This window comes from Dreissena polymorpha, chromosome 5 (genome assembly GCF_020536995.1).
Source record: "Dreissena polymorpha isolate Duluth1 chromosome 5, UMN_Dpol_1.0, whole genome shotgun sequence".
NCBI classification, from domain to species: Eukaryota; Metazoa; Mollusca; class Bivalvia; order Myida; family Dreissenidae; genus Dreissena; species Dreissena polymorpha.
This window is the reverse complement of record NC_068359.1, coordinates 28,621,623-28,634,721: the sequence shown is the minus strand read 5'-3', so window position 1 is coordinate 28,634,721 and position 13,099 is coordinate 28,621,623. Positions and strand designations below refer to the sequence as shown.

The window sequence follows — 13,099 nt, the reverse complement described above, 5'->3', positions numbered from 1 at the left end:
AGAGTCTGTTGATGTCTTTCTCAGTCATCCTCCAGCATTCTGCTCCGTACAGTAGAACTGACATTACACAGCTGTTATAAAGTTTCAGTTTAATCTGCTTTTAATATCTTTCTCGGCGCCCCCATCTGATGTTAAAGTACTACCAAGGTTAGTGAAAGTTGACGTACAGTTTATATTACATGTATATCCATTTAGGTGGATTCTTGGTGGTTCTTTTGTGTTTAGATGCATAATTTCTGTTTTCTTGATGTTTATCTTGAGGCCTATCTTATTGGCATTTTCTTGCAGTTTGGTAGTTTTGACTTGCATGTGTGTTTCCAAATGCGAGAGTAAGGCAAGGTCATCTGCTTAATCAAGATCTCATAACCCAATCTATTGTGATGATAAATAGGAGGGAAGACATCACACAGCCTTGTCTAACCCCAGATTTTACAAAGAAGCTGGTGTCTGATGATCTGCCTACCGAGCATTTGAAGTTGGAATAGAAGGCTTTGATAAGGCTCACTAGTTTTGATGGTATTCCATAATGTTTCAAAATTTTCCATAAGCTTTCTCTATGTATAAGTTCGAATGCCTTTTCAAAATCAATGAAGTTTATGATTAGTTTCCGTTGCCATTCATTACATTGTTCTATGATGTTTCTTAATACAAATATTTGATCACTGCAGCCTTTTCCTTTCCTGCATCCTGCCTGCTGTTCTCTTAGTTTGTTGTCAACTGCTGTTTTAATCCTATCAATTATTATTTTGCAGAAAATCTTGCTTGGTATGGATAACAGTGTTATACCCCTCCAGTTGTCACATTTGGTGAGATCTCCTTTTTTTTGGTAACTTAATGATGTTGCCTTTAGTCCATGTGGCTGGAATGGTGTTGCTCTGCCATACCTACAGAATATTGGATGGAGTATGTTGGCAGCCAGGGTAGGGTCTGTTTTGAATACTTCAGCTGGTAACTGGTCTTTTCCAGGGGATTTATTATTTTTGAGTCCATTGATTGCTTTGTATATTTCCTCTATTTCCGTAGTGTTTCTTCGTGGATGTCTAAAACTTCCACATCTTCCTCAATATCTGCAGTGACAACAGGATCAGGGCGATTCAAAACCTCTTCAAAATGCTCATTCCATCTTTTATCTTGTTTATTCTGAGATGTTATTAGTGTTCCTTGCTTGTCTCTTATTGGAATGTTTTAATTTCGTTTTTTTTTCATATAATTTCTTTGTGATTTGGTAAACGTCACCCATTCTTTGTTCTGAGGCAGCTTTCTCAGCTGCCTTTGCCAGGGCTTCTATAAAGCTTTGTCTATTTTTTTTAGTAGCCTTCTTTACCTCTTTATTGCTGTCAGAATATTGTTTTCTCAGTCTGTCTTTCAGTCTCTCTGAATATGTGTTACAAATTTTTATGTCCCCAACATATTGTTTTTGGTCAAGGTCATACTTCAATGTCAAAGGTCAAATATATGGGTCAAAATCACTCATTTAACGTACACTTTTGCAATATTTCAATATTCAAGATAGCAACTTGATATTTGGCATGCATGTGTATCTCATGGAGCTGCACATTTTGAGTGGTGAAAGGTCAAGGTCATCCTTCAAGGTAAGAGGTCAAATACATGTTGCCAAAATCGCTCATTTGATGAGTACTTTTGCAATATTGAAGATAGCAACTTGATATTTGGCATGCATGTGTATCTCTTATGTCCCCCACTATAGTAGTGGGAGACATATTGTTTTTGCCCTGTCTGTTGGTCTGTTGGTTTGTTTGCGCCAACTTTAACATTTGCAATAACTTTTGCAATATTGAAGATAGCAACTTGATATTTGGCATGCATACATGTATGTATCTCATGGAGCTGCACATTTTGAGTGGTGCACATTTTGAGTGGTGAAAGGTCAAGGTCATCCTTCAAGGTCAAAGGTCAAATATATGGGTCAAAATCGCTCATTTAATGTACACTTTTGCAATATTTCAATATTCAAGATAGCAACTTGATATTTGGCATGCTCATGGAGTTGCACATTTTAAGTGGTGAAAGGTCAAGGTCAAGGTCATCCTTCAAGGTCAAAGGTCAAATATATGGGTCAAAATCGCTCATTTAATGTACACTTTTGCAATATTTCAATATTCAAGATAGCAACTTGATATTTGGCATGCATGTGTATCTCATGGAGCTGCACATTTAGAGTGGTGAAAGGTCAAGGTCAAGTCATCCTTCAAGGTCAGAGGTCAAATATATGTTGCCGAAATCGCTCATTTGATGAGTACTTTTGCAATATTGAAGATAGCAACTTGATATTTGGCATGCATGTGTATCTCATGGAGCAGCACATTTTGAGTGGTGAAAGGTCAAGGTCATCCTTCAAGGTCAAATATATGGGTCAAAATTGCTCATGTAATGTCACTTCTGCAATATTGAAGCTAGCAATTTTATATTTGACGTGCATGTGTATCTCATGGAGCTGCACATTTTGAGTGGTGAAGGGTCAAGGTCAAGGTCATCCTCCAAGGTCAAACGTCATATACAGGGACATAGTGTTTCACAAACACATCTTGTTTTCTTTATATCTTTTCTGTTATCTATCTATGTTTTCCAGGTCTCAGGTGTAATCCATTGTTTGTGTACTTGTCTCTTAAATCCCAGTGCTTTTTCACTTGCTTTACTAAATGCTGATTCTATATTTAGCCAATGTTGGTCTATGTTTTCCTCCGCGATGTTTATATCTTTTAAGATTTGAAATCTGTTTCTTAGCTCTAATAAAAATTCTTGTTTTGTTTTTGTTTCTCTTAGTTTACCAGTGTCGAATTTCATTGGTTTAAACTTTTGTGTTGTTTTTATCAGCTTAAGTCTGATACTAGCTGTGACAAGGTGATGGTCGCTTCCTACATCAGCACCACCTTTCACTCTCACATCTTGGAGAGATCTTTTCCATTTACCATTGATTGCGATGTGATCAATTTGATTTTTTATCTCTTCCTCCTGGTGATATCCACGTTATTTTATGTATTTCCTTGTGAGGGAATAGTGTTCCACCAATAACAAGATTGTTGTTACCGCAAAAATTGACTAACTTTCACAATTTTCATTCATTGTACCGCATCCATGTTTTCCCATGACTCTCTCAATTCCGCTATTATCCTGTCCTACTTTCGCATTGAAATCACCCATGATGATTGTAAGATCGTGTTTCGGTATCTTCTCTATTTCAGCTTGTAACATGTCATAAAATTCTTGTTTAGTTTCATCTTCAGCTTCATTTATCTGTATAATTGATGTCTTAATTGGTTTTGTGTTCAGTCTTGCTCTTATAATTCTTTCGTTGATGGGATGGTATTCAGTCAGAGATTTTGAAGCTGTTTTACTTAAAATTATTGCTACTCCTTCATGATGTTTTCCATCTTTTCTACCAGAATATATAATTGTTTCACCTGTGCTGGTAATGTTTTATCCAAATTCTGTCCATCTACATTCACTTATCCCCAATAGATTCAAGTTGTTCTTTTTCATTTCTCTGAAAACCTGGGCTTGCTTTCCTGTCTCGTACATGGTACGGACATTCAAGAGTCCCAGTCTTAGTTTGGTTCTCGTGTTGAGTATACTCTTCATGTGGCCAGTTTCCTGTTGGCTTTCACTGGTCCCATTCATAAATGCAAGATTTTGCTTGTATACTGGTGTTACGAGAAAAGTTAAAGTGTTACTAGTCCTTGTTTCCGTAATCGATTGTTTTTTACAAGAAGAGGAGATTAACCTCTTGCTCAACCTCCAACCTGTTGGGCAGGGGATTTTTTTATTAAGGTTGCCTTCCTCTAGATATGCTGCCTGCCAAGGCTCTCAAGTATCTACCCGGTTTTGGAATTGAAGTTTTGCTCTTCTAGATAAATTGCCTGACAAGGCTTACGACCTTCATCTGGCCGGTTGTTATACTCAAAGTTTTCCTTCTCCTAGATGAGCTGCCGACCAAAGCTAGAGAGCCCCATCTGCCCACACCCTTGTATTTCAGCCTGGGGCCTCGCGGTACCCAGTTACCGTGTGTTGTCGCTAGGAGACACTACATAGGATTTGTTATGGAGAAGCTATATACTAGCAGGAGAGACTTACTTACTCGGCTCTCTTTTCGCTGCATATACAACAATGGGCAGTAATAATTGCTACCAAACTTTCTGTAAATGCAAGCCATGGTCACATGTCTCATATAAAGAAGCACGTTGTGATAATCATGTGATAGAAATTCTTAATTCAAGAAGGGGTCAAAATTAAGCAATTTTAAAAATTCTTAGATAAAAACAGATGCCAAAATCAAGCAATTTTAAAAGTAGGATAATACAAATTCCATATTCACAACATAATAACAGGCAATGCATGAAAGTTGAATGTTATACAATAAAAACATTCTTTTAAGTTTGTTCCTATGGCCAAGACATTCATTCTGAATCTAGTGTATATATCAAGGGCTCGACATTAACTTTTGAAGCCACTTGTCCGATTGGACAAGTAGACCACAATTTCGCATGTCCTGACCAAAAAGCAACTTGTCCTGACCATTATATCTTATTCTGCTCAGTACTTTGCAAAATAATGAAATAATACAAAATGCTCAAATCATAAAGACTTTAATCGTTCAGAATATATGTTCACATAATTATAGGCAATTTCAATACAAAAGAACTGACCAGAATAACAGGAAAACTCGAGATTTTTGATTTTTAAACATTATACTAATCCATAATACCAGACAAAAACATGTGTTTTTGCCACCATAAAGCAGAAAATGTTCAAAGTGATGTATATGTACAGTACTGGACTGATATTTTAAACAACATTAACACAACTCACTGACCAAATGTTCCCTAAAAATGTCCCCTCGCCTTGGGCCATTTCCAAAATAGGTTGTCACTACGTTAATTGTCTGTAAGACCGGTGTCTTAAAATGCATATTCTTTACAAGGGAGAATATTCTTGGTATCTAAGCAAAGAACAATGTTAAGGGTTGCTTCCCTTGTGAACTGTATGGTGTAGTATCACATGGAACTATCATAATATCTCGCGCTTTGTCGTTTAAACGAAAACAAAATATAATCAAACAAGAGATGTGTTCGTCAGAAACACAATGCCCCCTATTGCGCCGCTTTGAAAAAATATATATTTTTGTTAATTTTTTTTACCTTTGACATTGAAGGATGACCTTGACCTTGAACTTCCACCACTCAAAATGTGCAGCTTCATGAGAACGCTGCTTTGGAAAAAAAATAATTTTTTTTTTTGACCTTTGACCTTGAAGGATGACCTTGACCTTGAACTTCCACCACATAATGTGCAGCTTCATGAGATACACATGCATGCCAAATATCAAGTTGTTATCTTCAATATTAAAAAAGTAATGGCCAATATTAAAGTTTTCGGACGGACAGACGCCATATATTTGACATTTGACCTTGAAGGATGACCTTGACCTTCACCTTTCACCACTCAAAATGTTCAGCTCCATGAGATACACATGCATGTAAAATATCAAGTTGCTATCTTCAATAGTGAAAAAGTTATGGCCAATGTTAAAGTTTTTGGACGGACGGACAGACGCCATATATTAGACATTTGGCCTTGAAGGATGACCTTGACCTTCACCTTTCACCACTCAAAATGTGCAGCTCCGTGAGATACACATGCATGCCAAATATCAAGTTGCTATCTTCAATAGTGAAAAAGTAATGGCCAATGTTAAAGTTTTTGGACCTACCGGGGGCATAAAAAGTTTTGTGGTAACTCCACAGAAATTACTGATTTAAAGGCATTTTCTAAGTAATTAAATTATAATGACCGCTTGTCCCGTCAGACTAGCAAATTCTTTATTTACTTGTCCGGACTAACTATTTGGTTGTCCCGGAAGTCGGACAACCGTTAATGTCGATCCCTGTATATATCCCCCTTTTACTTCGCTGTTGGGAATTCAACAAGCAGCAATTGTACAATAAACAAGCCTGTCTTAGTCGCTATTGATTGGAAAATTGAGAAGGACTCCGAACAAACTACATGTACTGTCATAACCTCATTTAACAAACTGCTGTCATAACCTCATTTCACACTTGATCTGACTGATCGTAGTTGACGTTGGCATATAAATGTTTAACAGTGATGATAGCAAAGCTGCAAAAAAGTTAATTAGCAATTTTATTTTTCACCAATATTTCGGCAAAATTAATCACTTGATAGCCTTATATAAGATTCACTAGTCAACCAACAGAAAGGCAAAAGGAACTAAATATAACAGTGCCACAATCTAAACAATCGTATTGAAAGCAAATTCACTAAATTGATAACCCCCACAAAAAAAGTTTGTTTATGGATCAGTGCAAATCCCTTGATATACAGTATAATCATTAAGTGTATGGATATTATTAATACTGGTAGGTAATAATTAAGTGTGGGATAATTGTTTGTATGAATTGCAATTCTTCTCATTGATATCTACACAACCATAAAGTTTCATGTTGAAATCTTGTAGCGCATCTGAAATATAGCCTTGAAAAGCGACATCATACAAAAACAACGCAGGGCAATAACTCTAAGGAAGGATAGTGCAGGGTTAAGGTTCTTGTGCATTGCACTTTTCCACATTAATATCAATACAACCATGAAGTTTCATGTTGAAATCTTGCATGCTATCTATGATAAAGCCATGAAAAAAATCATCATACAAAAAACAAAGGGCAATAACTCTTATCAACTAAAGTGTAGGGTTATGGTTCTTGTACATGGCACTTGTCCGCAATTATATCTATACACCTATGATGTTTCATGTTGATATCTTCTATACACTCACGCCTTGAACTGTCCTCACACATTTTTATTTATGGGTATTAAACAAAAAGATGCAGTGTTTTTCTGCAGTGCGTTCTTATTCTACCTGGCAGTAGCCAACTGTTTTGTTACGTGTTCCGATGGCCAAAAGGATGTTGTAGAGTGGTTTACGAAGTCCACGACTGTCTGTCTCACTCATGAAGTACAAGTTGTCTGGGAACGTCCGGTGAATATCTATGGAGGAAAACAGAGAAACGTACTTAAAACAACAAAAACATTAAAAACTATTAATTGTTATTATCTGAGGGACCTAACATGTACCTACTAAATTTCTAAATAGTTGGCAATAAGTAGTCTACCTTGCCCTAAATATTTTAAGACAACACAGCTGTCAGACAATATTAATTTCAAATATTAATCATATTGTTAAACAGGGTTATGATAATTATGTATAGGCAAAGCATAATATCTGTGTCAGATATAATATTATATTTTTATTGATTATTATGTTTTTAGCATGCAACCAAATTATTAAATTCACTTTGTATGCTTATGCACCTTATAATTAAGGCCTAAAGATGCTAAGTATTTTTTTTTCAGAACATGTCTACTTAAGTTATTAGAATTAATCTTACAGCAAGATTTTATTGTGCTTCAGCCTCTCATGCCTTTTCATTGGGCATAGACGAGACTTGATTGACAAGGCATGCAGAAATGCAGAAAAATACATTAAATTGCTCAACAGGCATGACTTCTTAAAAGATGTGTTCACTGTCAAGTGTCATCATCTTCAAGTGTCATCATCTACTGCTCATAACATTTGTTCCCAAGATTCCCACAAAATGATATTCACACTGCTTAGTTAAATGTGTACTTTAACAGTAGTTACTCTGCTAATGGATACAAATTAGAAAATTTGGCTAAATGATCATGTATTTTGCTACACTTTTTTCTTCATCAAACTCTATAAAAAATAGTTAAATTCCGATGAATTTCTCAATTCTACAGTAAAGTGATGAGTCTTATTCTGGGATAACTAAGCCTAATGCATTTGTGTGAAGTTAGGTCCCAGATAAGCCTGTGCAGTCTGCAGAGGCTATCAGGGACACCACTTTCCGCATAGACGGAATTTATTTTAAGAATAGATTTCATTTAAACAAAAAATACCATAAAAGTGTAAATTTTCGTCACTGATAAGCCTGTACAGACTGCACAGGCTACTCTGGGACAATATTTTACGCACATGCATAAAGCCCAGTGTTTCCAAAATGCTGATCTTACAGTACAGACAATTCTGCCACCGTGCAAGCACTTGTTCTGCCTACCCAACGAGACGGTTTCCTTCAGTTCTGCAGGATGGCTCCCTGCGAGCAGCTGTTGATACAGGTAAGAGTTGGCCTCCATCCTGTCTGCTGCACCACTCAGACACAGCCAGGCCTGGCAGCAGACATACAAGCAAATTCGTTGAATTGATATCCCCGGCCAATATGCTTCTGGACACAAAAGTGTTATATTTGACATTCAAAAAAGCATTTTTCAAGATACAACTCATAACTCCATTATTAACAGAGGGTGTACAATGCCATTTGGCGTGCATCATCCTCTTATCCATATATATACTCATACCAAGTTTCAATGAAATCCGCCAAAGCACTTCCAAGATATGGCTCAGGATGGGCGAAAAGACGGACGGACAACTCCAAAACAATATCCCTCCGCCGATGGCGGGGGATAACAATCATGGACAGAGCCTTAGTGAAAGTGAGGCACTTTTGCACTGGGGTTAAATCATACAGAATAAGTACTCCTCAAAATGTGTGATTTAACCCTTTCCCCCATAAGAAGCAAAATGAAAATGGCTATTTGCAAACAGCATAATACCAGAACAGCATGCGAGTAACTCGCAGTCTTTTAAGGTTTTATGCTGTTTGCTGCTCACAAGTATATAAGGTTTGGAAATGAAGCCTTTAAAACTTGAATCAAGTAAACAGTTGTTAAATTAAATTCAACTTTCTATGTGACTACAAATGCGTCAAAATGCGTATAAAAGTGGTTAATGGTTAAATCATTAGTAATAAGTACTCCTGAAAATGTGTGATTTAATGTATCCTTTCTATACAGAGCCCTGGCCCTATGACTTCTAACATTTATGTGTTCAATCTTGACTTGTTCGCAGTTGGTAGAGCTTGACTACAAATGTGAGGATTGACATTTCAATTCAAGGTTTGAGCACATAACTTGTGAGCTATTTATTAATTACATGTATTAACTATTCCTACCGCAATTCCCCCCCCCCCCCTTGCCTCTGATTCAAGAAGAGAAGTTACAAGCATAAATATGTGCACCCAGTACTAGAAAACCAGTTAACCAGAACAAAGTGTTTGTGGGTTAACTTACTGCAGTGATATGTCAACTATTAAAAAATGGTACAAAATCCAAACAAAATCATAAACTAAGTATTTAACCAATGGAAATTAACCTTACAAAGTAACCAGCATTCTCATTTGTCAATTTTTATGTTGAGACTAAGTTTTAAACTAACAGCATTCTTAGTAACTTGGCCAGAACTTATGTGGGGTAAACATACTTTGTATAAATGAAATATCAATCAGTGCTCCAGAGAAGTTTGGTTTTTGAAGTATTTTAATGTGTACTTCTGAAAATGTTTGAGTTTTTAGGAACAGTGTCAAATTCTCCATTCATTCATTACGGTCTATGGCAAATATATTGACATTTATTTACCTCAAACTACTTTAAATATAAACAATCATTTTATTATGTAGAAACATTAACAGAATGAAATATATTGAGACCTTTGGTCGAAGTGAAGAAGGTATTCCTTTCCTGCAAAATCTTTTCACTGAAAAATGTAACATAGCACATTTTATAAGCATATATATAAAATGGTTAAAATGTTTGAAAGTTGAAATATTCTAATTACAGAGAGCATGTATCTGCTGTATAATCGTATCTTACCATTTTAACAATAAAACTTAAAAACTGATAATAGTTCTACTCTGCAGTTGGTTTGCAGCAGCTTTTTTAGCGTAAAATAAATTGATTCAATTTGTATCAGAGAAGATCATGAAAAGGAATGGCCATGGACCAGTACCAGTCAACTTGGGAAAATGAGTTTTCGTAGTTCCAATAAATACATTTCAAAACAACTTACTTCATTGATTTGTTTACTTGTAAATTAATAGTTCAACTGTGCAATTTGAAAGTTTTGTTCTATATGAACACATTCATAAGTATATGGATGTTATTTTGTTCTCATATATGGTCAAGATTTAAGTTCCAATTTAACAATTTGGTACATTTATCTGAATACGCAGTCACTGGTACCATTTTCTGGTTCTCTATTGATATTAAAGTGATAACTATTGAACATACATGTTCTGGTTTTATTAATTGAAGAATTCTCCCCAAAATGGTTTCTCCATCTCATCTCTCTTCGAGTCATCACAGGCAAGTACTCAGACATGAACTCATCGTACCTCTTGTGATCAAAGTCTGCAGACCTTTGGAATCCATAGCTGTCAATGTCACTAGAACAAAACTTAAACTATGCAAAATGATTTATTGAGATATAAAAAGTCATTTCTGAATGATATTTTTCTAGCAAAAACGAAAAGACACAATAGTTCTAGAAAAGCAGGCCTTTTGCTGACTTTTTATTTTAAAGAAACACACAAAATTCCCAACAAATAAATTTCCATTTCTTGCATAAATTTTTTGTTAAAATGTCCTTTTTAAATTTACTTTGCCATGCCTCTATGCCCTCCTAATTAAAACACTAACAATTGAGGCCTGTGAAATTTACAACTGGCCTCAAAATGTGTGCTTCTCAAATTTTGACAGTCTTTCGCTATGTCTGACCGTAATTTTCTAATGAATTATGCTGGACCCAATCTATCAAAGCCTAGTCGCATAATAAAATAATCATAAATCTTATTATTAAATGATACAAATATAAATTTGTGTGGTTGTAATAGCAATTGTAATTTATATTTATGATAATCATCAATCGCACCATCATGATATTGATACCAGCAAAAATAAGATACGTGTTTGTCAGAAACACAATGCCCCCTACTGCGTCGCTTTGAAGCTATATATTTGACCTTTGACCTTGAAGGATGACCTTGACCTTTCACCACTCAAAATGTGCAACTCAATAAGATACACATGCATGCCAAATATCAAGTTGCTATTTTCAATTTTGCAAAAGTTATGGTCAATGTTAATGTTTTCGGACGGACGGACAGACTGACTGACAGATAGACAGACGGGTTAAAAATCTATAGTTCAACTTCATGCCGCCTTCCAGGGGATTAAAAACCTGGTCATTTTACTATTACATTCTGTAGATGGTAGGTCCTGTAAAAAAAAGAGGAGGAACTGTATTTTGTCCAAGTTAACAGGACCTGCTGTTCTGGAAAAATTTGACTAGATTGGATTTGACTGTGTGACATTTGGCATTTTTAACATCGATTGTTATAGGTTTGAATGAAAGATACATTTGTCTATATAGATTTCACTGTTAATTTTTTTTAATTGTGAAGTGTGTTGCTGAACTTTTAAGTGCTGTATAATTTAGTTGATTGTGACTGTCGAAAATACCCCACATGATGTAAGGGTATCACGTTTACAGATTTTTCTAAACGTACAAATGAAATGAAATAAACAAAACATTACCGTTTAAACGGTATCCCTATTTCCATTTAAAAAGCATCAGTACCATCGCATTTCCAAACAAAAAATAGTAAATATTTCCGGAAGTAATAGTTAGTGCATATCCCATTCGCGCAATGACGTCATATTAAAGCCATAAAACATTATAAACCAGACCATCCGTATCACCACATGTGATAAAAAATACTGTATCCGAAAATGACATTCCGAAAAAAATGTACGTATTTTGCACATGAAATACAATGACTGTGCATATCATTTGACGGTAGACAATGTAAAACCATCTAACTAGCAAAAACGTAATCAATATATAACTTGATTAAAATATTGCTTTTCTACATGCTACTGCAGTGTTTTACTTTGCTAATCAATCACTTAAAATATTTCAAGATGGCGGCATATGCACTGATTCGTTGCCAAGTTGTAAGATTTTCTAAAAGTAGCGAAGATTTTGCGTTAGTTTCCGTTCATGTCTGTGCCATCTGCTAACCAATCAGAAATAAATTACTGCAGAATTCGGTAGCCCGGATGTAACGCAAGTACCAAGATTTCGCAGTTCGTCATTGATATACTTCCTATGGCTAGTCGGCTACGTTATTTGCACCCCAATATTTATTATATTGATATTGACTGTAGTTTAAACTTTTACTGTTTTGGTAAACGCGTTTGAGCAAAACACGAAACGCGACCGTCTAAACGTGATAACCTTAAAATGATGTACACAACATGCGCAGTTAAAAAGTAAACAAACTTAGACACATATTGTTTTCGAATTACCAATATTGATTTTAAGTGAATTTTTGCATTTTTATGACAATTAATCTATAGAAGCCTTACAACATCCAAAATACCCCACACCAGGAATCTATTACTACTTTTTGATGATGATGGCATTATGATTATGAAAACTATGCTTTATCTTGAACAAAATATCAATTCATTAGTCTGAACATAGTTTAATGAATAACATAAACCTTTTCGTGTAATTTTCTGACATTATAAATGAAATTGTTCATGTATATAAATAAACGAGGATCCAATGTTGTTGTCTTCGTTGTTGTTGTTGTTATTTATGACACCCACATCCGATCATGTTATTAGGTCACAGCGGTCACAAATGCAACCGGTCTTAGATATTAAACACACTGTCAAAACAAGGAATATAAAAATGGAAAGAAAATCCCATTCTGATATAAAACAACGAATGCCTGTAACTTAAAACGTTATAGCTTTTGTTTACACATCGATACAATATATGTATCGATGTGTCCGCATTTTAAATAAGGTTGAAGTTACAGACATTTATTGTTCCATATCATCGCCATCATCTCCATCGTCGCAGTCATTGAGATTTTACATTCATAAAAAATCTTTATTGTCGTAATATTATTATAAAATTATTACCATTATCAGCGAATAGTTAAGATCTAAAAATCACAATTAAGAGAGTATAAATTACATGAGTTTCAAAGCAATAAGTCAGTAACACGACATGAGTATTCCTGATATTTGTATATGAGCTGTACGTGCTCTGTGAAAAGGGGGTTTAATGCATGTGCGTAAAGTGTCGTCCCAGATTAGCCTGTGCAACTGCGCAGGCAAATCAGGTACGACA

The 13,099-nt window shown here is 35.4% G+C and overlaps 1 protein-coding gene across 3 annotated transcripts in view; it reads right to left on the bottom strand.

Moving 5' to 3' along the window:
• LOC127882140 (growth hormone-regulated TBC protein 1-A-like) overlaps positions 1-13,099 on the bottom strand; it is a 30,088-nt gene that overhangs the window by 15,380 nt on the left and 1,609 nt on the right. For 2 of the 3 annotated variants that reach the window (XM_052430608.1, XM_052430610.1), the window contains exons 1-5: positions 12,459-12,577; positions 10,183-10,337; positions 9,603-9,649; positions 8,115-8,226; positions 6,896-7,023 (exon numbers count right to left, since the gene is read on the bottom strand). In XM_052430608.1, the coding sequence (XP_052286568.1) occupies positions 6,896-7,023; positions 8,115-8,226; positions 9,603-9,649; positions 10,183-10,337; positions 12,459-12,481 (465 nt within the window). In that variant the 5' untranslated portion in view covers positions 12,482-12,577. Of the gene's footprint in view, positions 1-6,895; positions 7,024-8,114; positions 8,227-9,602; positions 9,650-10,182; positions 10,338-12,458; positions 12,578-13,099 lie in introns of those variants that run through there. The other variant, XM_052430609.1, reaches the window with a different exon arrangement.